The 27904-nt window shown below is 50.6% G+C and overlaps 2 protein-coding genes across 4 annotated transcripts; both read left to right on the top strand.

The window, feature by feature from the left end:
• Positions 1 to 458: 458 nt before the first annotated feature.
• Positions 459 to 9712, top strand: MPZL3 (myelin protein zero like 3). 2 transcript variants are annotated; one of them, XM_034754577.1, is made up of 6 exons: positions 459 to 591; positions 3034 to 3200; positions 4897 to 5107; positions 6258 to 6423; positions 7164 to 7227; positions 9373 to 9712. In XM_034754577.1, the coding sequence occupies exons 1-6, from the start codon at positions 489 to 491 to the stop codon at positions 9397 to 9399; spliced, it is 738 nt and encodes a 245-aa protein (XP_034610468.1). In that variant the 5' UTR covers positions 459 to 488; the 3' UTR covers positions 9400 to 9712. The 2 variants fall into 2 exon arrangements, with proteins under 2 accessions (XP_034610468.1, XP_034610469.1); XM_034754578.1 differs by having other exon boundaries at positions 478 to 693.
• Positions 9713 to 11506: 1794 nt separating this feature from the next.
• Positions 11507 to 25341, top strand: JAML (junction adhesion molecule like). 2 transcript variants are annotated; one of them, XM_034754575.1, is made up of 8 exons: positions 11507 to 15509; positions 18323 to 18377; positions 20224 to 20384; positions 21026 to 21251; positions 21811 to 21949; positions 22801 to 22861; positions 24387 to 24482; positions 24868 to 25341. In XM_034754575.1, exons 2-8 carry the CDS (start codon positions 18329 to 18331, stop codon positions 25099 to 25101), a joined length of 966 nt encoding a protein of 321 aa, XP_034610466.1. In that variant the 5' UTR covers positions 11507 to 15509; positions 18323 to 18328; the 3' UTR covers positions 25102 to 25341. The 2 variants fall into 2 exon arrangements, with proteins under 2 accessions (XP_034610466.1, XP_034610465.1); XM_034754574.1 differs by having other exon boundaries at positions 20224 to 20387.
• The last annotated feature ends 2563 nt before the right edge of the window (positions 25342 to 27904 follow it).

Below are 27904 nucleotides of genomic sequence, written 5' to 3'. Positions count from 1 at the left end.
TGGGGAGCGGTTGGATGGGGCATGGGAATCCCAGGGGTCTGCCTGGGGGTGGGAGTGTGGATAAGGGTTGGTGCAGTCAGGGGGCAGGTAGGGGGTAGGCTCCTAGGGGGCCAGTTAGGATGTGGGGAAGGTCTCAGGAGGAGGCAGTCAGGGGACAAGGAGCAGGGAGGCTTAGGTAGGGGGTGGAGTCCTGGGGGGCAGTTAGGGGCAGGGGTCCCAGGAGGGGGCAGGCAGGGGACAGGGGGGGGGGGGGGGGGGGGGGGCCTCGGGGGGGGGGGGAAAGGGGGGGGGGCAGGGGCGGGGCTAGACCAGCCAGAGACCAGCCCAGACCCCTGGGTGCCCAGGGCCCATGCCTGGTGCTCAGGCTGGGGTGGAGGAGCGCCTGGCCAGCACTATCGGCGGCTCGTACGTGGGTGCCGCTGCTGCCCCCTCCGCAAAGAGGCAGTGCTGGGTAAGGAGGCGGCAGAGCTGGGGCCAGGCCCGTTGCCATGGAAACAGCCTGGGCGGCCATCTTGGGCCTGCACGCCCGGCCCTTCGGGCAGCCTAACTTCCGGTCTGGCCTCACCTCGGCTTTGCCCTGCCTTCCGCCAGGTAGGCCCGTGCTGGCTGGGCCGTAAACACAGCGAGCGGCTGCCGGGATGCGGGCCTGGGCGGCCGGCGGCCTGCTCCGGCTGGGGCTCCTGCTTCTGTCCGGTGAGCGCGGGCCGGGGTCGGGGCCGGGGCCCTCCGCTTCCGGCTGGGGTGGGGCTGCGGGTTGGGGGTGATGGGGGGCAGGAGGACCGGGGCATGGATGGGGGCTATGGGGAACTGGGGGTGGGTCTGTGGGGTTGGGGGCTCAGAGGAACTGGGGGTGACTCTGGGGATGGGGGGCCCAGGGGAACTGGGGGTGGGTCTGTGGGGATGGGGGGCCCAGGGGAACTGGGGGTGGGTCTGTGGGGATGGGGGGCCCAGGGGAACTGGGGGTGACTGTGTGGGGATGGGGGGCCTAGGGAAACTGGGGGTGGGTCTGTGGGGTTGGGGGTGTTGGGGGGTGGATGAGGAGATGGGGCCAGGGGTCTGTGAGATTGGGGATGATGGGGTGGAACTGAGGAGGGCTGTAGGACTAGGGGTTGTGGATGGAGGGCTATGGCGACCTGTGGGGTTGGGGGTGTGTCTGGTGGTCCAGGTTGGAGGTGGAAAGACCAGACATGGGGGCAGGAGCTGGATTTGTGGGACAGGTGAAGAAGGGGGTTTGGCTGAGGGATGCAGGAATTTGGGAGGGGTGTGTCTGTGGGATTAATCGAAAGAGGATTACTTGTGGGGTTGGCAGCGTGTTTGGGGCAGCCTGATGGAGGGTACATCTGTGGTTTGTACATTTAGGGGAACTATTTTAGGGGGTTCTGTTTTGGTGGAGGGTGTGACTAGTCTTCCCCTCCTCCCCCAGTGTTTTAGAGGCAGAGAGGGTTTTGGGGCAGTTAAAGAGAAGAGTGAGACGTTTGGGGTGGGGAGCGTAAGTAACTTCAGATGGGGTGTCCCAGAAGTGATTGAGTAACAGTAACCCAGCTGCACCCCGGCAAGCTTTCTGAGTCACCCGGACACACCAGTTCCCAGCTTGGATCCATCAGCAGTAGGTGGGGGCGAGTGAGGGCCTTGCGTTAGGTGCAGCCTTAGCATTTGAAATGGTGCATAAGTGCCGTTGAAATGTCCAGGCTTTGTCTAGGGAGCAGAGCCTCCCCTGATGCCTGTGTTTGGGCCCTGGCTCTAGACACTCCATCATTTAGAGGTATTTGTAGCAATAGAAATGGATATGGGGACGGGGAGCACTAGAATGGGAGTCAGGCCATCTGGGTTCGATCCTTGTCTCTGTCAATGACTTGTTTGGGCAAATCACTTCACCTGTCTGGGCCTCAGTTTCCTCATCTGTAAACTGTGCTGAGTGATTCCCATTCACCTTTGTAAAGCTCTTAGAGATGTTTGAGTGAAAAGTGCTACATGGTCTAAGTGTTAATTTTTAGTGTCTTCTGAATGACTAGTTACTTCTTCACGCAACAAACAGTTAACCTGTGGAACTCATCACTGAGAATGTTGTGAAGGCCAAAAGTATAAGAGGGTTCAAAAAAGAACTAGATAAATTCATGGAGGATAGGTCCATCAATGGCTATTAGCCCGGATGGTCAGGGATGCAACCCCATGCTCTGAGTGTCCCTAGCCTCTGAGTGCCAGAAGCTAGGAGTGGATGACAGGGGATGGATCACTTGATCATTGCCTGTTCTGTTCATTCCCTCTGAAGTACCTGGCATTGGCCACTGTCAGAAGACAGGATACTGGGCTGCATGGACCATCATTCTGAGCCAGTATGGCCATTCTTATCTTCTTACCATGTTTTTATGATGATGGAACAAATCCCTTTTTGAAGTCCTTTGATAAACTCACTTGCCAATGGTTTTTCCCCATCAGACTTTCTGAGACCCTGGCTACAATTCTTGACAGTTGTGACTTTTTCCCACCTCCCTTTGCTTCCTTCGCTCTACAGTCCAGGCAGTTGGACTAAGACTTGTTTACATTTCTGGAAAAAATACCGTAATTTGTTTTCAAGTCTCCCTATTTTGTATTTATTATGGACAACACTTCTGTAATGCCATAAACTTATATAGCGCTTTACAAACTTAAAAAGAAGCATGTTTTCAGCACCAAACAGCTTACAAAATAAAGAAGACAGGCATGAGCAAATGCAGAACAGAACTTCAGGAGAGGGACTGTGTGCTGATTTATTAATGAGAAGAAGAGCCCTGAAGTTGGCACTTTGGACCTTCTCTCTGGTCCAGTTGCGTTCGATTACCTACTCTTTGGCTTGTTTATCCCCTTGACTGGGTAATGGAGGGCTTTGGTAGTGACCTCGGAACAATAGGGGTTGGGTGGGTGCAAGGGGATGGGATAGATGTATGTGCAGAGTCAGACAGCCATCAGTTCTTCACTGGGGCGGCTTTGCTATCTCTCTTGTGTCCCTTACAAAAATTCCCATCTAATCTTTCTCTTTGGGGCTCATTTCACCAGGTGTCTGCAATGCTCTTTCATTGGAAATTAAAGTGGATCCTGAAGTACAAGCTTTTGTTGATGAACAGGTGACCCTGAAATGCTCATTCAGATCCGTCTCTCCCATAACTCAGAAGCTGACTGTAGACTGGAGTTACCAGTCCCTCACAGGTGGTCGTACGGAGACAGTAAGTGCTTGCAGATGAGTGTCCCAAAGAATCTTTCTTGCAGCTGGGCAGAACTCTGTGGGAAGGTTGAAGATCCCGTGGCATTTTGTGTAAAAAGTCAGTGTTCGTCTCAGTGTGCTTCTCTGCTGTGTGGTGGGCTCTTTGGTTATCACCTTCCACTGCAGATGTGACTGCATTTCAGTGCTGCTGTATATAAATAGGTTGAATTTCTTTAAAATCCTTTGGGCCGAATGGTACCATGTAAATGCAAAGTATTAGAACCCTAAGAGATGACTGTCACATTGCAAACTAGGCATCCATATAAATGCACTGGGGATCACGTGGTTTGGAAAGCTTCCCGTGCAGAACATACCGTGGCAGCTTTGCCATGTGGCAGAATGCAGGTATAACTTATCTTGGAGTGGCAGCGGTGTGTGTGGAGAGCCAGTCTGCAGGCACTGATGATGACAGATGGTCCTAAAGGATTTATGGGCTCTTACCAGTTATTGTTGGCAGTGGTATGAAATCCAGTCACAGGTGCATAGATGTAAAATCCATTCATAAATGTCTCATTCTCTGTGTAAATCATCAGTGAGTTCCTCTGCTCAGCTGAGGTTGAGCTCCTGGGAATGGTAGGTTGCAACTGGAAGGATGCGGTGGTGTCTGTGTGAAATAGGCTCTGGTAAGTCCCCTGTGGCCAGCCAGCAGGAGTGAACTGAAGGGAAGTTAGCACTATTTTGTGAACTAAAGTCAGATCTGCAGAGCTGCAGCATTCAGTCATGCCATGCCTGTGACAAGGTTCCAGTGCTTTACAAAGAGCTGGGGAGGGAGCACTACAATTCTGGACTGGCACTGCCAGATGACCAAGGAACTGATTGCATGCGGTGTATTTGTAGCCGTGACCTGTAGAAGAGCTCTGTGTGGCTCGAAAGCTTGTGTCTCTCACCAACGACAGTTGGTTCAGTAAAAGATTACCTCACCCACCTTGTTGCTTTAACTGATTATCTTGAAAAGCTGTCTGTCTCAGGTATTACCATCGTGTCTCACAATCCTAATGTATTTATCCTCACAACACCCCTGGGAGGTAGTGATGTGCTATTATCCCTACTTGACAGATGGGAAACCGAGGCAGAGAATAACTAAGTGACTTGCCCACGGTCACATAGTCGCAGGATAGTACCCTAACCTCCAGAGCAGTGGTTCTCAACCTATTTACCATTGTGGGCCGCATATGCAGCTTTCTATGTGTTATGTGGGCCACATCCACACAAAATATATATTACTTGTATGGCCCTGAGGATGTCACATGGGCCACAGCTGTGTGCTGATTGGGCTGTAAGCGGGCCGCAGGTTGAGAACCACTGCACCAGAGCATCCTCTTCTTAGATCCTCCATAGTCAGAAAGATGATGGTGACTCTGATGTGAACCCTGGAGACTGGTGGGCAAGAAGGGAGATCCTCGGGGCTGTATCATGGATATGGAAGACCCTGATATGCATTTCCACCCTCTCTTCCCCCTGGGTAAAAATATAAAAAGATCTGAAAAGCTGGTGCAATAGTGCCCAGCGTTGTGGGTTTGTGAGCCCCTGGTGTATCTGAGGTGGGATGCCTGTGAAAGGGTAGTTCATTTTGATTCCGTTACTCTCCGAAAGGAGGTTTTTTCTCTCTCCTTTTTGGAAAATGACTTACTGGAACAATTATTGTCTTCCCCCTTCAGATTTTTCATTATCAATCTGTTGCATACCCAGCTGTAGTGGGAACATTCAGAGACAGAATTTCATGGGTTGGGAACGTTGCCAAAGGTGATGCCTCCATTGCTATCCAAAACTTGACGATGAATGACAATGGGACGTTCACCTGTGCTGTGAAGAATCCCCCGGATGTGCACCACAACATCCCCCAGACCAAGCTAACAGTCACACACAGGGGTAAGTCTCTAGCATGGCAATATTCTCCCTATTTATTTATCATGAGTGCATTCCTGTTTTGCCAGAAATCTTTGGAGTCTAAGCACCAGATCTGGTGTCTAGCTTTCCTGGAACTACAGATTTAAATGCAACCAGGGCATCAGCTCAGCCCCTCTCCTTTCCAGCTAGATAAATTGAGATCCATGCAGTTTGGTGTGTGATCTTTTGGTGAAAACTTAAGGTTGTGTCTGTCCTGCATGGAGACGGAAGAAGCCAGCAGCATTTTCCTAAGAGCAGGCATCTACCCTGGTGTCAGTCTTAGGAGTTCAGATCATCCCAAACTTCATTGGGGGTCAGCGCATGTACAGGGGACAGGAGGTGATGGGCATCCCTCAGCAGAGGCTCAGTACACAAGATTGGCAGTCCCGGATTCCCACTGCAGAGGGTACAGCATTGATCGGGTAGCATTGCTGGGAGCGGGTATCTTAACAGTGACTTGACATTTCACAAACATTAATGAATAGCTGCCTTAGGCAAATGCCTCATCTACCCTGTATGAGAGAGCGGTCCCTGGGCTTGCGGATTGGGTGTGTCCATCAGTTTGATGCGACTCCCCTCTCACCTGGCTTTGAATGTGCTGCTCTCAGGCTGTCTACACTACACAGCTTTTAGCGACACAGCTGTGTTGCTACAGCCGTGCTGCTAAAAGTCACACCGTGTACCTGCTGTTTGCTGGCTCTCCTGCCGACAAAACCTTCTAACCCCAACGAATGGGTTAGCTTTGTTGGCAGGAGAGTGCTCCTGCTGACAAAGTGCCATTCACACCGGTGCTTGTCGTTGGCAAAAACTTTTGTCTTTCGGGGGTGTGTGTTTTTTTTAACACCTCTGAAAGACAAAAGTTTTGTCGTTCAGTTGCCAGTGTAGACATAGCCTAACTTGTGCTCCTTCACTGCAGCCAGATAGATGTAATCTTTGTCCTCCCCTCCATGGGAGGAGTCTAGTTCTGAATTTGAGATCCCTGACAGGACTTTGTCACAAGTTCCTTTAACCCCAGCAAGCCCTGCGCTTTTTATAAAAAAGGCCAAGATGCTGTGTGCTGGATTAATATTTGCCATAGAGATAAAACAAAGCCATATTCTACTGCTATTCTCTCTCTCTCTCTCTCCTGCAGGCTTTTCTTTCCAGCTAACTTCAGCAGTGTTGCTATCCATCTTAGTGTTCCTCCCCTCTGCCATTGTGGTCATTCTGCTGCTGGTGAGGATGGGAAGGAAATTTGGAGTCCTGAAGCATAGAAAAAAATCTGGCTATAAGAAATCATCCATTGAAGTCTCTGATGAGTAAGTTTTACATTGAACCTAATCCCCATTTCCCCTCTGGCCTGGGGTCGTGGTTGGGTTTTTTCTGTCCTCCCACATCTCATAACCCACAGCGTCTGGGGTTCTGTCAGTGAGACTTCATTGTCAATGGGAACAAGTCAGCTGGTAGTCAGTCTCTGAAAACACCTTGTGGGAAAGTAACTGAGTGAAATGTGTGCTGTACATCCTCTTTGTGGGGCAGCTGAGCTAAACTGTTGTTGAGATAGAGCCTTTCACCTCCATGGCCAGATTTAACCCAGTCCAGATCAGTAAGCTGTGTGGAGGGTCTCAGTCCGAATGTCTGTATCACAAAAACCCACTATTCTAATACTAACTGGCTCCCTTGTAAATGCACCACTTTGTTCTTCTGGGATGTCAAGTCAGAATTAAATTCAGGCTTTTTAACTAAAATATTTTGATTAATGGCAGCTGAAACTTTCCAGCCAAACAGCAATTTCTGTGGTTAATAGTGTGATGAAAAGACAGCTGGAGGAGTTTGCATGGCAAACCTAAATGAAATGGCCAAACCTTTGAAATAAAGAGCCTAACATTCTGGTCTTCTGCTTTGCTAGTTAAAACATAATTATAGAGAAGGCATTTCTGATGAATTAGTCAAAGGGACTGGGAAAGTGACTGGTGTGTTAGAAAACAATCCCAGTCTCGGGGCTGTATTGGGGCGTGAGTGGGAGACACGTTGACCTAACACTGTGCTTTTTCTGCAGGCCTGAGGCCACAGAGCAGGGTACCTGCCTGGGGAGGATGGGCCCATGGTGTTTGCAGTGTGTGGTAAGTGCAAATAAGCATTCTTGTAAGTGTTTGTATCATTGTTAGCTCTCATAAGAGTGAGGGCTGAGAGCAGTAGCTAGAGTCAGGGATAGTGCCCGAGAGCTTAGTGTGAGCTCCTCTCACAGCTCCGCTGATGCCTTTCAGTGCTCTCCATGTAGAAAGTGCTGCATTATTGGGTGCGTGTGATTGGCTTGAGACCCACCAAATTCATTTTATGTGAGACTTAATCCAGATCAAACCCCAAGTTTCCAGTGCTGAAAAGCCAGTGCTTTAACCTCTTAACTCACTCAGCTGCCCTTTTCCTGCAGAGACTGTGGTGAGTCTCTTTACTCCAAAGGTGGAGCAGGGCTAGTAGGCTGTGTCTGTTGGGTAAGCAGTGCAGAGATGGAGAGGCTGGAGGCAGAAACGCATACCTCCATTTTACTTTCTTCCAAAGGTGGTAGCATGCAGACTTGGATTAGCTTGGATATTTTTGATTAGAAATCTCCATACTCATGCTGTTCTGGTCACAACAGAACCCTTTTTCAACTCTCTGGTTTCTGTGCCTTCTATTGCTTCTATTTCTGTTCACTTGCTATCACCCCATCACCAACCTCTTCTAGTACCTGCAGTGGCTTTGGTTTTAAACTTATTGTACTGGAACTTCTAAACTCTCCTTCCATCCTCTGCACTTGCCTTGTTGGAAAGCATATCCAAGCTTCCCCGTGCTGCATTGAACAAGCACAGCCAAAGGCATGTTACATCCCAGTACACGCGCCCTGATGTGCGTGATTAGAGGGAGCATTCTCATCGTGTCCTTCCCAGTGTGCTACAGGGCTAGGGAATAAGCCTACAACCCTCACTGCCATGTCTCTGTCTCATGTAGTCGCCTAATCTGCTCCACTTACCATGGGTCAAACCAGGGGCACATGGGGAGAAAGCAGAAAGTTTTTTTTTTTTTTTTTTTTAAAGTTGTTGTTGATGTGGGAGACGGAGGCTATTGCAGATGACGGGTGAAGTAGTGGAGAAGGTTCCCTCGCACACAGTGGTGAGATTGTGTACAGGGACAGGACTGAAGCAGGTGGTATTTGCTGGAGGCAGCAGGCAAAGGAATGGAGACAGTTGGGATCAATGAGAGAGGCTTGATCAAATGTGTAGAGTTTTTTAAAACAAGGAGGGATTAATCTGATAGTTTCCTCTGATCGCTCAGTAAAGTTTAGTTTAGTTTGATTTAATCCTGTTAATTTCATGTTGACTGTTTCATCAGTCATTTGAGAAGTTGTTCTTAGCTGACAACAGAATATTTAGCACTCTAGGAGGCGCCTTGTCTCAGTGATGCTGATGTAGCAGCACATGGTGCTGCTGTGACGTGTTTTTCTGTTCATCTTTAAATATTGAAAATATTTTCAATTGTAAAATCAGTCGCACACAGCAAAACCAAGGAAGCTGCTTGCACTTGGATCATGAAAGGGGTGGGAAACCAGTGGAGGTGTTTGCTGATAAGGCAGGTACGTTTGCGCCTCCTATTGTGTCAGAACAATGACCTGAGGTCACCATAAGGCGAGAAAGTGCCAGATTATCATGGTCACTAACGTAAGATATTGGGGATCTGAAGGCATGGGGTTGCTAGGAGCAGAGGCAGACTTCAGCAGTAGGATTTAGATGCATTAGCAGTGCTGTGTGGCTGCCCACAAGCCCGTTTACATGCACTGAGTGCATGTGCTTTTCTTTTAAACGCACCAGGCAGGGGGCTCTCCAGGCTCGTGTGGAGATTTTGCAGGAAGGAAATGGCTGCTTGAGCTGTTCTGGATGAGTTCTCTGTAGGGAGTGGTGCTTTCAAAGGAAGCTAGTGCTTGGGGGTTGGTGTGGCAGGTGCCTTGTGCTTGAGGTTTGGTTGTTACTTCTCTTAAACCTGCTCCACGTGAATTTCTTGCAGTGCCAGTTTAACTGGGCTCCTCAGTGACATGCCAGAAGGATTTGACTGCAGACTCGTATAGAGACACTAGGCCTAAGGCCTTTGCAGGAGTGCTGGCTTTTTCAAAATGAGCAGCTTCTGGGAAACACTTAATCTCTTGTCTGAACTGGCCCAGCTCATGTCTGTGCTGAACATCTGAATTGTTTCATGTCTTCTTGCCTAATCTCGCTCTCCCAATACTTTCTGTCCAGGACACAGATGAGGAGGAACCGTACTGATGGAAGGCCAAAGCTGCAGATGAAGGGAGAATGTGCAGTATTGAAAATCCCTTCCAGAAGGCCACTAGGACCCTTGGATACCCAGTGGCTCTTGGCGCGTTGGGAGAAGAATTCTGAGATGGGAGAATCAACTTTTATTCAGCCATAGGAATGATGATTTTAAAATCTTGTTATTTATTGAAAAAAAAGTAAGTCTTTTGTATTCAAAACCCACTTGGCAATATCTTAAGGCAGAGGCAGATAAACCTGAAATATAGTTTTCAATTTAAAGAAACCACAGTGCTTCCAATTAAAGAAGCCCATTCTCTTCTAACAATCTGACTCCGCACATTCCCTGGTGTAGAGTTTGTGTCTGTCGCATTGTTCCCTATGTCACATGACTGTCTTCCAGTTTCCTTACGTTGAAATTGCCTACAGCACAGGCTGCTTAGGAGTGAGAGGTAGCGCCTTAAGCAGGTAGTCTTGAGACACATCTAGCAAAAGTGTCTTGTGTTACACTGGTGCAGCCGTGCTGAAGTGTTACACCAGCATAACTGAGGGCTGGATTTGGCCCACTGGGCAAAGGACATAGCTGAGTGTGGGCTGAAAGGAGCTTGCTGCTTTTTCATTGCTTCCTGGTGTCATCTGCCTTATAATGATGCAATAACCATCTTGTGCCTCCCCTCCTTTCAGCTAAGGTTTTAAAAAGCTGCCAGCTGCATTGTAATGAAACCCTGGTATTATTTGCTTTGAATCTTCATTACCCAGCAATCTGCAGCACCAGATAATTCTGTGCCTAGAATGAAGTTCTTTGTAAAAAATGAAGTGTGACTAATTTGCGGCTATTTCTCCTCTAATAATGGCAAATAGTGGCTAGGGTGCCCCCAGCTCCGTCTGCCTGGACCACCATCTCAGGGCTGTGACGGGTTGGATCACAGAAACCCCCTTGGGAGCTGCCACCCGATGTGCAAAGACTACCCCTGTTTCTGTTTTCCCTGCCAGCTCAGGACTCCAGCACCCTGTCTTGCTGAGCCAGACACTCCCGTCTGGCTCCAGACACAGACCCAGGGTCTGAATCACTTGTCCCAAAGCTGCAAGTTTACCTGAAAACAGCTCGCAGTAGCGTGCTTGTCTTTAGCACTCAGATGCCCAACTCCCAATGGGGTCTAAACCCAGATAAATCCGTTTTACCCTGCATAAAGCTTATGCAGGGCAAACTCATAAATTGTTCGCCCTCTATAACACTGATAGAGAGATATGCACAGTTGTTTGCTCCCCCAGGTATTAATACATACTCTGAGTAAATTACTAAATAAAAAGTGATTTTATTAAATACAGACAGTAGGATTTAAGTGGTTCAAAGTAGTAACAGACCGAACAAAGTAAGTCACCAAGCAAAATGAAATAAAATGCGCAAATCTATGCCTAATCAAACTGAATACAGATAATTTCCTCACCAGTTCCAGAGTGCTCCCTTTTACAGGCTAAGCTCCTTTTAGCCTGGGTCCAGCAATCACTCACACCCCCTGTAGTTACTGTCCTTTGTTTCAGTCTCCTTCAAGTATCCTGGGGGGGGTGGAGAGGCTCCTTCTTTAGCCAGCTGAAGACAAAATGGAGGGGTCTCCCACAGGTTTAAGTAGACTCTCTCTTGTGGGTGGAGACCTCCCTCCTATGCAAAGCCCAGCTCCAAGATGGAGTTTTGGAGTCACCTGGGCAAGTCACATGCCCCTGCATGACTCAGTCTTTGCAGGCCGACGCCATTGTCCACATGGCATCTTGCATGTCTCCAGGAAGACTTCTCATGTGGATTGGAGCATTCCAAGATGCATTGTTCCCTAAGTGTCTCCTGATCAGGTACTTAACCTGGCGAATTCCTTCCTAAAGCAGCTGACCAAATGCCTCACAAAGCTTACTTAGAAATCAGGCAAGCATACAGCCCATATTCTTAACCTCGAGTAGAAAATGATATATATGTACAAATAGGATGAATAGATACAGTAGATCATAACCCTTACGGAGATATGTTACATGGCACAGGCAGCACAAAACATATTCCAGTTATGTCATACATACATTTATAAGCACCCCCTCCCCATAAAGCCTTATGGGGTACACTGTCACAAGGGCAATGTCGAAGGGAAGAACCCTTTGGGCTCGATTGTAAAAACCACCAAATTCCTCCCCTTTTCATAGGCTCAGACATTGAGAAAACAGCTGAACAAACTTCTGCTCAGTGGGCTTCGAAATGGCAAAAGTGACCATTAATGCTGCAGTGGCTGACTCTCTTGTGCTGAGCAGGGCAGACAGCATCTGCCTGCACTGAACATTGATGGACACTGTTAGCCGTCGCACTTGTCACATTTTATTTTCTCTTCTACAAGTGTTATGGAGCTGAGAGTGGAGGAGAATGGTGCAGAGAGCTTCCCTGGTCCATAAAGTGAAATGCCTCCATCTGTAGCTGCCTTCATCATAGACAGGCCGGGAGGTGTCTAGTGAGTCTTGTGAAATTCATGGGTGGATAGAGGAAACTACCGAGAGGCTCTGAAGTTGCAGAATGAGGTGAACAGTGCATCAGTATATTAGCAAATACTAATGCACATTATAGAGGGAGGGCTCAGTGCATTGCTTGGCTGGGTAATCACTGAGCGCTTCAGGGGGAGAAAATTCTCCTGACTTTTCCTCCACCCGCAGCTCCAACAATAAGTATTGTGAGGACAGAGGTGCTATGCTCATAGTATTGTCTCCTGTTTTAGTTCTGACCTGCCTCTGTAGTGAGCAGCAGAGTCCTGTGGGACAAGGAGCAGTGTGGATAACATACGAGGCTCTGTATTCTTATTTTTCCAGGACAGGCTGAGCAATACTTACCACTTATTGCCATCTCAGGAAGTCCATTTTATAGCTTCCATCCATTGAGGGCTGCATGGGATACCCAGTACAACTCCCAGACTGACCAACAGAGGCAGGCGTCTTCCTGCGTGCGTCCCCCTCTGCAGGGACTGCACCTCGGCACACAACTCTGATGTTGCCTGTGGAACTCTTGGGTTTCTGGGTGCCCCTCCTGCTTCTGTGCAAGTCTGGGCGTGTTACCATTGAATTAGCTGGGAACAGAGTTGTATCTTGTCTTAGCCCTTCCTTTGCTGTTCAACTGAGAAGTGGCTTGCCTCATTCTGGCAGTCCGCCTGTGCCTCTGATTGCCTGTAAGCCTAAGCATTTGGTGCCTGCATTTACACAACAGCAGGCAGGTTTAAAGATCCCAGTCTCTCGTTAAATGAGAGTATTGTAAAGAGCCTTGTCCCACCTGCTATACCCATTGGGCTGGGGCCTGGCGGAGTTGCCATAATACTCTGCAGCTCAAAACTTGCTGTAACTTCAGGAGTGAGTTTGAACTTTTACATGTGCAAGTGCTGAATGGGGAATTACGAAGCTACCGGCAGGCTGGCCACCTCACTGCTACCCCATAGTCTGCAAGGGGTGGAGTATCTTCTTTCACCAACCCTGCCCAATAAGAAAGAGAGAGGAGGGGGGAGGCAGTGACATTCATCTCCGCTATCCCACTTGCTTTCTCTGCGTGGCATTAGCTGGATGATCCCTTTCGCTGTAGATGCGCTGCTGTGTCATGGCCAATATATCATTTTGTTTCATTCCAGGCCACGTTTTTCTTTATTTGGCTAGAAATAGACAGACACATGGCTGAGTTTGAAGAGGAGCTTGTGAAGCTATCTGGCTTGACTGATCGCTGTTGGGTTAAGGAAGAGTCATGGTGATGATGGGAAATATGCTTAGGAGCAGATTTAAATAGAAGAGAGACCACATATTCCGATCCCCATCCACAAACTCTGGCACGGGTGTCTCATTGTCCGCATGGTGCTATGTAGCCCATCAATGGGGTGTAAGCTGTAGTGCCATATGAATCTGACTGTCTAGTCCAGAGGCTGTGTCTTTAAGTAGCATAGCAACATGATATTCGGGGCCGGCTCCTGGTAGCTGCCTTGACCACAACGCACAATGATAAGAATTTTCCCCTTCCGTAGCTAAAGGGTTTTTATAAGTTTGCACTTACTAGTGACGCAGTGACTGTCCAAACCAAAAGTTACTGGCAAGCTAGAGGGAACTGGTTTTATGGTCTGGGCAGTAGCTAACTGCTCAGTGCTTTGCAGAAATAACCTCATGTTTCTACAGAACTTTTCACTGCAAGGGAGGCCAAAGCATTTACAAACAATGGCCAAATCCTGTGCTCGATTACGCTGGTACAAAGGGATACTAACTTCCTGAAGCTCGTGGCTTTGCTCTGTGTGTCAGAGTAAAATTTGGCTCTTACTTTGTCAGCTCTATGGAAATCCAGCTCTGGATGGGATCGCACCAGCAGTGTAACAACACCCATGTAGGGAAAGAAGTGAAGCAGGATATATGTTTGTGACGCATGGCCAGAAAGGGTTAAACATCCTGCAAAAACTCAAAAGACATGGGGAGATAATGTTTGTGTTTTTGTGTATTTACATATGTATGAGTAGGGTCAAGATATAATCCACAGTCCCTGTCTGTGCTGTATTCTGATAGTTCAAGTCAAAAGAACATCCTATCATTTAAATAAATTTTAAACACAGGATATCTCTGTAGTCATCTCTCTTTTTGAAATGTATAGAAAATAATCTGTGAATGGTGGAGGAACAAGCAAATGGCCTTATGTTAATTCTACAGCTAAGTACTGGTGATGGACCTCCTTCAAAGTCATGCTAATTACCTTTTGAACTCCAACTTGTCAAAAGACATGAAATTGTACAAAAGATCATTGGGTCCTGATTCTGTCATCACAGATCTGCTTAGGCTTCATCAGGGGAAGTTTGAGGCACAAGATTGAGGTCCCAATTATGCTGGTACGCCCTGAATATGATTTTGGACATTGGACCTATGAACTATTTCTGAAAGAATTCTTTGCCACTACAAAGCTCACCATCTCTGCTATGAATCTGAACCTCAATAAATTGAACTCATGTCTGTATGCGTATTGAACTTTTAACAGACTCTCTTGTTTTTTAATAAAGTTTAGTTTAATAAGAATGGGCTGTAGCGCGTATTTGGGTAAGATCTGGAATATTCATTAACCTGGGAGGTAATGTGTCAGATCCTTTGGGATTGGTAGAACCCTTTTTTTATATGAGGAAATAAGTTTTACAGAAATTTTCACCATACTTGACGTGTGCACCTGGATGGGGGCCTGAGGGAACTGTGGTGTTTGAACTTCTGAGTAACCAGTAAGGTAATAAAGAAGATGTTTTGTGCTGGCGTGGTAAATCTAAGTATTGGAATATCCACCAGTTTTATGAGGATTATCTGCCCCATTCTTTGCAGTTCACCCTAATTGAGTGACCATAGTTGGCTCCCCACTAGGACCCCGATTACAATGCTGTTGAAATTGGGAGTCAGGGTGGGGAAGGTAATTGTCAACAGAGCAGATAACTGTGTATGCCAAGTATCCTGCCTTTCCAGTCAGAATCTAAACAGTAAAGCGAGTGGCATGACATCAAACACATGACTTCATAAAAGTTAGCATTTAAATAGCGGCTTCCTGGCACAAAGACATAAGCTGGGCTATACTATTCATACAGCAACCGTCTGCATTGGGGTTCTGAGCCTCATCCCTCCTTGAGCTGGTTATTTTATAACTTATTTTGTCCCAGGAGCTCAGGCTAAGAGTGAGGGGAGGCCAGGGAGCTGAATTTTGAGGATCTGTGGCCCCATTAAGAGGATATGTATAGTAAATTTGATTGGAGCGGTCTGCTGTGATTAAAAGTTTGGATTTCAGGCACGTTGGAAGTAGTGATTAGCAGGTTTTCCTCTGGTAATGTGAGTGCTGTGTGTATCTACAAGTATCTGTCTACAATCCTCTTCCCCTTTGTTCACCAAAACCCTGTCTGCCTTCTGATTGTTAGCACCTTCCCCTTTTAACTTTAAAGCGACCGTCTCCCTGCAAATGGAACAAATAGATCTGAAACAGACTACGTTATAAATCCCGCACGTGCAACCTCAAGCATCTGATTCGCTTAGGCCATCATAGAAGCTCTGTAGGTCTCTGAATTAGTCAGCGGAGGACACTTTGCGTGAGAAGCTGGAGGTCTGCTACAAACACTCTGGTGAGTGTCTGAATAATTTTTATTCATTTTCTTTCTGAGAGCAGAGGTCGGGAATGTTTAAATGCTCTGAGCTCAGCTACCTAGCAGCTGAAAGCTCCCGGTGCTCAATAGCAGGAGAACAGAAGGGCACTGTTGGTTCCAAATCCATTGAGTTAAGGTTCTCGCGAGGGACAATTATACCATGGAAGGATTGTGATATCTTAGTGTCATAATGTACTTGACAGAACCCCAATGAGCTAACTCCATTGTCAGTTGCAACACACAGCACCTGCTGCCAGATTTGCTGTGCGGAAATACTTAAACTGAGTCAGTGATGGGATTCTGAGTAATAAGGTAATAAATACATGGAGGATTTGGTGATGCTAAGAGTCAGATTCTCCAATGAGCTCAGTGGTTGGGGGCCTGTTAGGTGCTGAGATGTTTTGAAACTCTGGCCATAAGTGTCACGATAGGAACTGCTGGATAGTGAGCACTTCTGGAAACTTGTCCCCTATTTAAGTGCTTAACTGGAGATGTTGTCATGACAATCTAGCCCCACATGAGAATTAGGAGGAGCGTGACCAACCTGCACTGGGAATGCTGCAGCCAGGGATTTTGGAGCTGTGTGCATGAAGTTTTGCTTTGTTTATCATACGTACGTACAACACATGCTCCAAGCAAGCCCTGAGTGCAGGCTAGACCTCTGAGGCAGAACTGTAATAGGCAGATTCTAAATACTTAATTCTTTTTACAAACATTTCTTTACTGAGAAGCACAAGCAAGGAGAATTACAGAGTCCTTGCTACTGCTAGCTGGACTTTGATTCTACAAACACACAGAGGACAATGGAAGGCAGGGTCCATTTTATACCATTGTATTTAGCCAAGCACTCGAGCAGCTTGGAAAGTCTTAATTTCTCAATCTCAAAAGCAATTTTGCATCTGTGGCAGCTGGTGATGGCTCTGGGTTCCATTCCGGGAGCTGCAGGGGCTTTATCAGTTTTCACGGAGCTGTGCAACTAGAGTTGCATGAGGAAAAGAAATCTGCAGCGATGTCTGTCTGTGAGAAGAGGTGAAATCCTTTGTAGTGAGGATCCGCAGACTGGGTGTGGAATTTTCCTCTCCCGATTGGTTTTGTACTATCCCAGCATTTTATCATTTCAGACCATTCCATAGCACATGCATACAGCCAACACACTCTCTCTTACATCCCCAGGTGTGTACCATCCATGTTCACTGGTTACTGTTGTTTGGGTGTTCAGCTCTGCAGAGCACAAAGGAGACAGTCTCTGCCTCACGGAGCTTGCCATCTAAATACCTCGGACTGGTCACTCGTTGCTTCCTACTGCACCAGTGCTGAAAGCAGTGATTTTTATTCTCTGAGAGCGGTCAGGAATAAACACGACTTTACTTTAAATCAACTACACGAGGCAGGTTTACTCTAGCTCCTTTTCATTAGCATCCCTGTTTCTTGGGGATTGATAAACCCCATCTCAAAATCATATTGAAATTTGTTTTAGGGGCACTGGCTTGTCCAGGGCCGCAGGAATGAGAGACAGACAGAAAGGGAGAAAATTTTCAAAATAAAAAACAGGCTGATTTAGTGGTGACAATTTTTAGAGTAACAAAATTCTCACACTGTGCATGTGTTGTATGTGTATAGTTTGCTATTCTTGCTATTGCCAGCTTTGGATTCAACAGTGACACTCGTGTGTATTTCACAGACTGGAGGATTTTTTCCCAAGAACTTCTTGTTCTTAAAGAGTTCATCAGATGCTGAGCAAAAGCACAGCTCTGAGTGTTCCTGCATTCATTCAGCTTTTCTCTTCGCTTGGAACACAAAGTGTCACACTGAATGCTTCTTCCACTGATTTGTGCCTGTAAACACAGAGCTAATTCTGTTTGATGCAGAAATGCAGCTGGAACAAACTTTCAGTCATTATTACAATTTTTTATTCATTTAGTAAAAAATGGGACATTTCAGGGGTCCCAAAAGAAGTTCAACTTATAGAGGTTTACACTGTTTGAAATCCAGCCCTTGTTGCTAGTAACTAAAGGTGTTACTGTGTGATCTGACCGCATTGAGGGGGGCTCAGACTTTTCCGGAGCACTCTTTGACAGGGAGATTGTGCTGATATTAACAATCCAGACGCCTTAATCTTCAGACAAACATTTACTTCCTATTACCTGCCTCAGCATCTGTGAACGAACCCAACCTAACCACCTCCTATTTCTACAGAAACCTTAGGCCTCAAACCAAGCTCAGAGTTCATTACACAAAAGGAAATTTTAAAACCAGAGCATGAGCTCTCGTCAACTTCCCCTTCACGTAGCTCAGAGTTGTCTCAAACCAGAAACGTATCTGACAGCTGCCTCTTGGTTTTCAAAGAGTGTTGTAATGGCTGGGACTTGGTGGATTCATTAAACTAAATCCCTGAGGCTGAGGGAGTATAGGCCAATCCATCTCAGTGAAAGCAAAGGAAGTATCAGTCCAGCAGCCTAGTTCATCTCCGAATCACCTTCTTGTGGGCGATAGGCTGGGATGTGGATGTGATACAATTACTTGACAGAGTGATGGAGGGAACTGCTCCCGAAGGTGGGAGCTCCACTCTCTGGGGTTTCACTGGGGTGGTTTCTAGCCCTGCCTGTCACCTGAAGGGAGTTTGTACCAACGCAATAGCGCAGTCACCAGAAAGTCCCCTGGCACCTGCTTTGCCATGGTTCGGGTGTGCGTCTTGTTAAAGCTTGGGCCAAGGCTGTGCCTAAGGTGCTGTGCATCCCCTGGAGAGAGGAGGGGCCCTGCCGCTGGTGTTAACTTGTCTCTCCCCTTTTTAGAGTGAAATGAGAATGGTACCTGCCCTGATGCTCATGCGGATACTGATGTCACTGGGTAAGCGGAGATCCTGCTTTTGCCCCCCTCGCCTGCACCCCTGGAAACACTGCCTGCTTTCCCCTCCCTTTGCTTAGAGATCCCCATGACAGCGAATTTCAGAGCCCAGGCCATCCACTGTGAGGGAGCTCATGGGTCTGGGAGCCTGGAACTCTTCTAGGCCTGCTACTGAGTCAGTGTGGCCTGGGGCAAGTCATGTACCCCTCCTGGGCCTCGGGTCTCCAGGTTGCGCTTTGTGCCAGCGTAGGCCGGGACACGCTGACGCGGCTCCATTCGTTTCCTCTGCCAGGGTTCTCCAGCAGCCTTCTGAGCAATAGCTGTGTCACTGCTTGTGCAAACAAGCCGAGGACACAGCCAGCTGAGTCTGAGAGCTTCAGGGCCGGGGGTGGGGAAGCAAACAGGGAAGGGCTGTGAGAACGGACATTCACACACAAAATGCAGCCGATGCCCCGGTGCTATGCCAGGCTCAGGGTGCTGGAATAACCCTCGCCACAAGGATGCAAGGCCAGTCCAGTGGTCAGAGCACTAGTTTAAGACCTAGGGACCTGGGTTCAAATCCCTGCTCTGCCACAGACTTCCTATGGGACCTTGGGCCAGTCACTTAGTCTCTGTGTCAGTTTCCCTCTGCACAATGGAGATAATAGCCCTGCCCTGCCTCCACGGGGGGCTGGGAGGGGAACTGCGTTAGAGTGTGAGTGCTCAGATACTCTGTGATAGGCAGCGGTACACGAAAGCCATTCATGAGGAACCAGAGCCCTCTGCTTCGCAAGAACAACATGGCTGGGGCTCGTGCGAGGAGTGCTTTCCTACTGCCTGTTCCGTGCAGACGTGCCTCCGCCGACAGGAAGTGAGGCTGGGATTCCCCTGCTGGGAGAACCGGCCCTGTGGGGCTGCACTGCCCAGCTTAGCTGGAATGTCTGGACTGGCAGCGCTAAGGCTGCCGCCGTGGAGCAGAGTGAAGTGGCCTCGTCCTGTCCCAGCTGGCGCAAGCCCAGTATGAATCCTGGGGTGCAGTTTTTGACACCCCTCCGTCCCTAAGACTTGGTAAAAGGGATCTTCCCAGGGCAGCAGTGCTGGGGGCTTGCGGCAATGACCCTTAGTTTGTGTCTTGGCTGCACCACGGGCCCTTGCCATGGTGGGTACGAGGCGTGAATCGGAAGCATGGCCCTAGGGGAGGCCATGCCCATTAGGGGGGCAATAGCAGACCTAGCACTTCATCCTCAGCTCTGCCCACTTCCCAGAGGCCAGGTTAGCAGCAGCCCATCATGGCATCACCCTGGCTTCAGGCTGTGGAGGGACAAGGCCCCAGTCTGGGCGTAACAAGCTGTGACATGTGCAAAGCAGTGGGCCTGCACGTGACGTTGCTTCCAGTCCTTTGAAATGCCCCTCACCACCACCAACCCGGTCCGAGGGCTCCCGCTCTGGTGCTGCTGGGAGGGCAGAGAAGGAAAGCCCACTCTGCTGGCTCTGATGTCCCGGTCGGGAGGCTCTATGACTCTACCAGCAGCCTGGGGAGACTTGGCCCCAGGGTTGGCTCTGGCAGTGGAACAGCTGCATGGACCCTCCCTCTGGCGGGAAGGAGCTGCCCTGGCTCCCCAGGTCTTGGTGACGTTTTGTGAAGAAGCTGGTTCAGGGGTGCAGCGTTTTGTGCAGTCAGAGGGTGGGGAAGGGCCCTGCCTGTGGGAAGGGAGCAGGGTCTGCCAGGCTGGATGCGGGGAGGGGGTTGGTCTCTGGGTTGGAAGGGATGTCTCGAGGATGAGCAGGTCCAGACAGCACTGCTGTTCTCCGCACTGTGCTGGATTCTTCAGTTCTGGGCTCCTCCCTCTTCCTTCCTTGGTGCCTGCAGAGAACGGTGGCGTGTTGGCTGGCCGGGTCATCACTCACCCCAAGCTGAAGGCTCGCCTAGGGGACTCTGTCCTGCTGGAATGTTTCTTCCAAAGCCTGGTGCCAGGGGACTGGAATGTGACCAAAGTGGACTGGATACATATGCCGGAAAACAGTACTCAGGTGGTGAGTCCAATCGCCGGGAAAGGCCCAGGGGAGCACCCCAGGTCCAGGGCAAATGGGACGCCTGGGGACGGAGATAGCGTTCATCACATCCAGCTTAGAGAGAGCAGCAATTTCTAAGGGAGCTGGAAATCCAACTCAGCCCAGGGGGGAGAGGCTGTTCCCAGCTGACGGCTGCGCCGAGGTCGCTGGGCGGGAGAGAGGCTGTTCCCGGCTGACGGCTGCGCCGAGGTCGCTGGGTGGGAGAGAGGCTGTTCCCGGCCGACGGCTGCGCCGAGGTCGCTGGGCGGGAGAGAGGCTGTTCCCGGCCGACGGCTGCGCCGAGGTCGCTGGGTGAGGCGATTTTGATGCACCTCAGCCCAGTTCCTAGGTGCTCAAGTTACAGAATCCACCATATCAACTGGGACTGACTGACCCCTTGTTGGGCCTTTCAGCAGAGAGCCAGTGGGACCTAGGCTGTGATACCGCTCACCCCGGAAGAGCGTCCCGCCAGGGCAGGACGAGGCGTATGGGTAGGGGTGCCAGGCGGAGCAGCAGACGGGGAGGATATTCAGACGAACTAAGTTCACACTTGGGAGTGTCTTGGCATCCAGTCACGTCACCTTTATCTTGGTCACATGACGAGCCATATCCCCTTGCAGGAGGAGATGGTCTTCTACTACTACAGTAACCACAGCGTTCCTGTGGGACGCTTCCGGCCCCGAGTGCAGTGGCTGGGGGATGTGGCCCGCAAGAACGGCTCTGTGAGGCTGCAGGATGTACAGGCGGACGACAGTGGGACGTACACCTGCGAGATCCGGGTGTTTGGGCGGAGCAGCATCTTCAAAAACTACACCGTGCTGCATGTGGCCTCTGCTGGACGGAGAGGTATGCGCCCCCCGTTGCTAGCTTATGCCTCCCCTTGGCTATCGGTCAATTTCACAGCAGTCTCACCGGTTCACCCCTTTGCTTGGGGCAGCCTCCCCTTCCCCAAGCCAAGTGCCTCCCTGCCCTTCCGTCTCTAGTGCCAGCTATGCCTGTCTGGCCTGGCCCAGGATGGGTCTGTGTTGGGAGGGCCCCATGGGTCATGCCGTCTGCAGCCCTATGCAGTCACAGTGATGTGCAAGCAGGAGTGTGGTGCTGGCTCACCAGGGCCAGTTTGCCACCAAGTGTGAGAACTGGGGCAGAAATCCCCGGGTTTGTGCAGCCCCTCGGCTCTGTGCTATGCTCCCTGGGAACGGATCTCTGCCCCAGTCCTGTGGGAACTCACCAATCTGTTACAAAGGGGAGGAGACAGCCACCTCCCCTGGATGCCTTTGGGGGTGATGTGCCCCTCCCAGTATTGGGCATCCGTCAGCATGGGCTGGGCAGAGACTGACTCCTGGTGGCTAGTGTGCTGGGGCAGAGACATCGCTAACCCTGCAGCATGTGTCTCTCACCCCCCAAGGGTCCGGATTTGCAGGGGCCCAGTACTCTGAGAGCTCCGGTAGCAGTGGCTGGGGGGCCATCCTGGGCTACGTCTGTGCGACCACCTTCCTGGCCCTCTTGTTGGGATTGGGGCTAAAGAAGTTTCTCCAGAAACAGAGGTAACAGGTCCTGGCTCCCACGGCTGCAGGGCGGGTGTGGCATCATCCTGCCTGGTGGTTATCTCCTGCCACAGGCCAGGATGGGAGAGGGGGTTGCTGGTGGGATGCAGGTGAATTTCAGCACCTGGGGAATCCTGGCCTGTGACAGCTTGGGGTGATCACACACACTATCCTCTGCTGCCCCCTGGTGGCTCAGTTGTGTCTGATGGGCTTGCCCTGCCCTCTCCTCTCTCACCAGTGCAGGGCTGCTCCCGGGGTTCCACACCGTGCTCTTTTCCCGGTTCCTGCCGAACCCACCTCTTCTAGGAGCACTGGCAGGGAGGGTAGGGGGTGTCCTCTTCTTGACATGCCTGATCCCACATTGTCCTGGTTCCACAGACAGATTTCCTGTCTGGTAGGGACGGGAGGCAGAGTGCTGGGGTCCCAAATAGCCTGGCCCATGTGCCCCTGCATGGCCCAGGTGGATGGGGGGAGCTGCATCCCTGGCTGTAGCAATTGCATATGGGGCTGGAGCACTTCTGTGCACCACAGGCTGCAGCGAGGCCAAGGTGTGTGGGGTAGATGCAAGGCCAGTCACTCAGAGTGAGAGTCCCTCCACACCTGAGCATGGGCAGAAGCCCAGACTCACCGGTATGGAATGGCTGAGCAGTGGACTTGGCCTTTCCTTGCTCCTTTCTGTCGCCAAGGGTTCCTGACCAACGGGAAGGCCAGAGTGTCAGGGGAAATGCAGACAGAGCCAGGCATTAGCTCTGGAATTAACACCCTCAGGTATGGAGGGGATGGGTGGAGATGGCGGCTCCTGGGGGAGCCCGCACAGCTCTTCACCTGCATGCAATTGACATTCCTTCCAGACCTACGGAGAGCGGGCCCCTGTCGAGGAGTCGGGATGACGGCAGCCGGGATAAAGGAGAGGTGAGAGCTCAGTCTCTGCTTGCCAAGCTGAGTGGGGCTAATGCTGCCGGACCCTGTAACAGGGAAACGCCAGAATCTGGAGGGTAGTTCCTGAAATAAAAGGAGGATTCGGGACAGCCGAGCTGCTATCCAGCCTGTTCACACACGCCTACGGCCAGTAAGGAAAGCCTGGCGTTTGTTTTGCTGTATCATTGGCGTGAGTTAGGAGGTGATTGGAATTAACCCCAGATAATTCCATCCTGCCCTGACTCCTAATTAGGAGATAATTCCATGGAGCAAAGTGAGCTAATGGGCTCCTGCTGCTCCCTAAATGCCCAGGCAGAGGCGAGAGCTTTATTTTCAAAGCAGAAGGTGTGGGGCCTGTGACAAGGTTTTTCCCAGCCACTTTGTTGCTGTTGCAGCCCAGGACTGGTGTAGGATTTATCGTGGTATCGGAGGGACGTGGGAGAAGAGCTGCTACGTTGTAGAACAGACGACTGTGTGCGATATAACTAATGGAAGGGCAGTGCAGGGAGTGTAAGCTAGTGGTTAGGCTGGGGCAATGGGAACCAGGACTCTGGGATTCTAGTTCCACTTTAGCCCCCTTGGCAAGTCATGTCACTTCTGTGCCTCAGTTTCCCTGTCTTCAAAATGGGGAACATGATCCTGCCTTAACATGCATGAGGCTTCATTAATGAATGTCTGTGAAGTGCTTTGATGTCCTCAGATGACAAACACCAGAGAAGGGTAAAGTGTTGTTTTGGCCTTAAAGATACAGAGGCCCTGAACACCCACAGATAAATAGACTTCAGTGGGAGGTGAGGACTTTTCATTCCCAGGGTTTGTGGGGGTCTGTTGTCCCATTAGGAATAAACCGGCCCTTTACTTTGTCTAACATTGTATCTATTTGTTCAGCTTTCACCAGCAGATGCAAGGTTTTTTTGACGCTAGGTACTATGAAGGCAAGGAGTTTAGTATGAATCCTAGCCAGCACAAGGGTCGCCTCTTCAGTGACACTAGCTAGGATAAGCTGATCAATGTGCTCAATCCTCATGCTTCAGAGCATGAGCTGCTCACTGGGGTCAGGAAGGTGTTTCCCCCAGAGGAGAGGACTGCCCCATTGGATGTGTATTGAGGGCTTTACACAGCTCCCTCTGCAGCATCTGGTGTTGGTGGTTGTCACAAGTTAGTGGGCATCAGTCTGCCAGGCTGGGGACTCCGCTGGCCAGCATGCACTTTATTTACTGTAATGCAGGTTACCCTGGTGGCTGCTTTGATACAGCTGTTGGCAAGTGACCCCTTCACCCCTTGCCCAGCATGTCTGAGTGGGTGGGGAGGGGAGCAGGCCGAGGAGTTTGGAGCAGAGCTGGGCCCTCCGGTGAGCTATTCAGCGTTTGTCTATCATCCTGCCCACCAGATGCTGGGAACTCTCAAAACAGAGGCTGCCTGGTTCTGCTCTGGAGAGCTCACCAGCTGAAATAAGCCTCTGGAACGGGCATGTCACAGGCCACGCAGGGCCTGAGTCTCTTTCTGATCTTCCTGGCAGGAAGGCATTTACTCCCTCATACCCTGTGCTGAGATGCTCCAGGCTGGGCAGGAGGCAGAGCTGGGGAGCAGAACGGACACGACCTACATTACCATGGTGAGCTTTGTGTCAGGAGGTCCAAGCAGCTGGGGCAGGAGAGGAGACCAGGGTCTCCTCAAAACACAGGGCCTGCCATGCACTGGCATGACCCCACTGATATCAACTCCAGGGCACAGTGTGGGCAGTTTGCCTCCAGGCCAGCTGTGGGGTTCTAGCCCATTTGGAGATGATGGGGGATTGGGGATGTAATATCATGGGTGACTTCTGGATGCAAACTCTCTAGAACTCTCTGTCTAAGGCAGGATCTGCTCTCTCTGCAAGGCAACGCAAAGGGGGACCTGACCGACGTAGTTGGGTTGATCCACCTTTTTAGTATGGCTCAGGCCTAATACAGCCCTCTGGCTCTGACAGCGCTAATGGCTTTGCACTTTGTCCCCTGCAGCGCCCCTCTGCTGCTTTCCATGGGGCGGGCACTGCACTGCTGGAGAACAGCGTGTACGTCCAGCTGCAGAGGAAGAAGATCCCAGTGGAATGGCTGGATGAGGGGAGACCGTGCAATGAAGGAGCCCAAGAAAGCAAGAAAACCTGTGAAAAGTCCAACTGCCCAGAGGAGGAATTCCCTTGTGCCCTGGATGGGGGGAAAGCACCTCTGAGCCCAGCCTGGCACGACAGCTAGGGACATTGACCTCCCCCAGGAACAAACTCTACTCACTCCATCAGCGTGCCACAGGGCTGCCTCTCAGTCTGTACAGGGCATGGGCCGTATCACTCTCGCTGTCCGGGTTATAATCTATTTGTGCTGTGACAGCACCTGCCAGCCCCAGCCAGGACCGGGCCCCACTGTGCCCAGCGCTGTGTAGACTTGCTGCTCATTGAGGACATTTTCGAAAGGGTCACTTCACGCTCTGATGGGGCTGCTGCTTTCGCGTCTGCGCCATGAGCCCAGCATGGCTGGCCTGCGACAGGGCAGTGGGAGGGCACTCCTTGCTAACTGGGGCGGGCCAGGAGTGGGGCACAGGAGGGCGATGAAGGTAAATGGACTTTGCTCTGGTTTCACCCTCATTCTGCGGGCGGGCAGTGCCCTGTGGCAGAGCTTCCATACTCTGGCTTGGATATTGGCCGGTGCCATCAAAACCCAGCGAGAGAACTCCAGGGAGAGTCCCACCTCCAGACAGGGAGGAGGGGGTGATCAGGTGTTGGGTGCCCTGCAGCTGCCTGGGCTGGCCTGCTGCATGGGCACTGAGCGGGCTCCAGGCTGCCAGCCTGGCACCTTCCGCCGGAGCCACATGGGAAACAAGCAACCCGACGTCCTGGGGAAATAGTTGAACTGTAGCAAACCCAGTGCTCTGTGTGTGTAAATAGACGTGCAGCACCACCCCCCCTACATGTGTTTGTGTCTTCATTTATACACTTGCAATAACTAGGAATATTCCAGATCCGTAACGCCAGGGGCGGGGGCTTTTACTCTGGTCTACCTGGACAAAATCTGCATCTGAGGTTCCAAGTTGCTAGCAAACAACGGGACTGGTTCAGCCCGTTATTTCTGAGCGGGTCGGCTCCCTACCCTGCCCTGGTCTCTTCCCTTGCGCCGGGGTTAGAACCCTTCTCCCAGAGCACAGCCTCTGCTGGGGCCAGCTCTCCCTCCAGGCTCTATATATAGATGTTTGACACCTCCACGTGCAGTGATCTGAGATGGGCTCGCTCCATTCCTGGAAAGGATGGGGGACCACTCTCTACTCTTAGCCTGAGCGCTGGCACATGGGCCAATGCAGCAAAAGTTGCTATATGCTGCAGTCGTTTGTTTCACATTGCCACCCCACTCGTTTTTTGTTGGTGAGGCAGAAGAACCAGAGTGAGTGGTTTAAAAAATATGCCAACAAATTTGTATTGAAGTTGAAACAAATATAAAGCTGTAGGTAATGACTAAGGGCCTGTTATGTCAGAGCTAACAGTGCCCCAGACAGGAATGCCTGGGGCTATTCATTGTAGCTGGGAGACTTCATGCTACACAATCAATAGATCTGCTTAGTGATTTAGTATATAATAATCCTGTGCTTTAATGAATAATCTGATACTTCAGGTGCCTTCTCTCTGGCAGGGTCACGAGGCACTTTACAAACTAGAGGCAGTGCTCAGCCCTGCACCGTGTGTGTGTGTACACACACGCTTCCCTGTTCGTGTCCCACAGTTTTGCTAACCTGACTCCAGGGCGAGTCTCATGTTATTTGGGGTTTGTCTTGAAGCCCGGCTCTGGGAGTCCTGTCACTGTATGAGAATCTCAGCTTTCGTTTAACAAGCGAGAGCTTCTAGCCCTCATGGTTGCAAAGAAAAGCTTGAAAATGTGACCCAAGTGCAACCTAAAGGCTTAGACACTTGAAGGCATAGAAACCAAAACCCAATCCTAATCTCACAACTTTTAAGCCAATCTCATGATTTTGGGGGCCCAATTTGTGATTTTTGACTGCCTGGGCGTGGCATGGCTGGCCGACGTTGCCAGCGTGTCAGTTCATGGCAGTTTCCCTGCCTGCCTAGCTGAGCAATGGACTGTTGCCGGCATAAGGGCAAGGAAGGAGGTGCTGAGCACAGCTGGGAGTCTGATCCTGCACGAGTGCTGCTGTCCGCTGAGTCCTGCCTGGCAGGAGGGAACGGAGCTGAGCACCTCGTTAGCCTGACGAGGAGCCTGCTCCTCAGACACGGGTGCTCCCTGTCCTCTTTATTACCTGAGCTCCTGTGAGCAAAGGACTGACCATGCAAGTGGTTTGACCTCTCCCCTGCTCAGTGAAGGTGGCCTCTGCTCACATGGCCTTAACCTGTTCCCTTTTCAACACAGCATGGTCCAGGATGCGGCTTTGATTTCTGTGTAGTAGGGAACACATGGACTCACCCTCCCACATCCTGGGGACCAGTACCCCTGTGCTCCCTACTGCACACGGATCAACGCCACCACGCGAACTATGCTGTGTGGGAAAGGGGAACAGGTTAATGTTGTCCTCAGAGCAAAGGCCCCGTGCTTGCATCTCACAGGCTGGTTTTCGTGTCACAGCTGGGACATGGTGTCTGTAGGGATTCCTATGCCCTGGCTTCTCCCAGCGTAGGGATTCCTATGCCCTGGCTTCTCCCAGCATATGCATTCCATGGATGATGTACGACCTCTCCCCAGCTTCAACCGACTAAAGCCCTTTCCCGTGCTGCTGTAGGCTAGAGCCCCTGTCACTTCAGAGGCCCAGGAGGGGAGGAGCCAGGGGATACACAAGTGCTACACTGCCAGGGGGCTGCCCAGCAAGCCTCACTCATCCACTGGGTGCCTGGGATTCACCAAGCTGGGCCCGCATGTTAGGGAATGTGTTCCGTGGGAGTGTTCCCTCCACTCCCTGGCTGGCGAGCCAAAGCGCAGGGCGTTACTTGTGGGTCCTGCAGCATCAGTTCCCTCCCTGTCCGTACTCATTTACCCCTGGGCGTTAGATTAGATCCCATTCCCC

This window comes from Trachemys scripta, chromosome 21 (assembly GCF_013100865.1).
Source record: "Trachemys scripta elegans isolate TJP31775 chromosome 21, CAS_Tse_1.0, whole genome shotgun sequence".
NCBI classification, from domain to species: domain Eukaryota; kingdom Metazoa; phylum Chordata; order Testudines; family Emydidae; genus Trachemys; species Trachemys scripta.
Note: the sequence above shows the minus strand (reverse complement) of the source record. Positions and strands in the feature narration are given on the sequence as shown.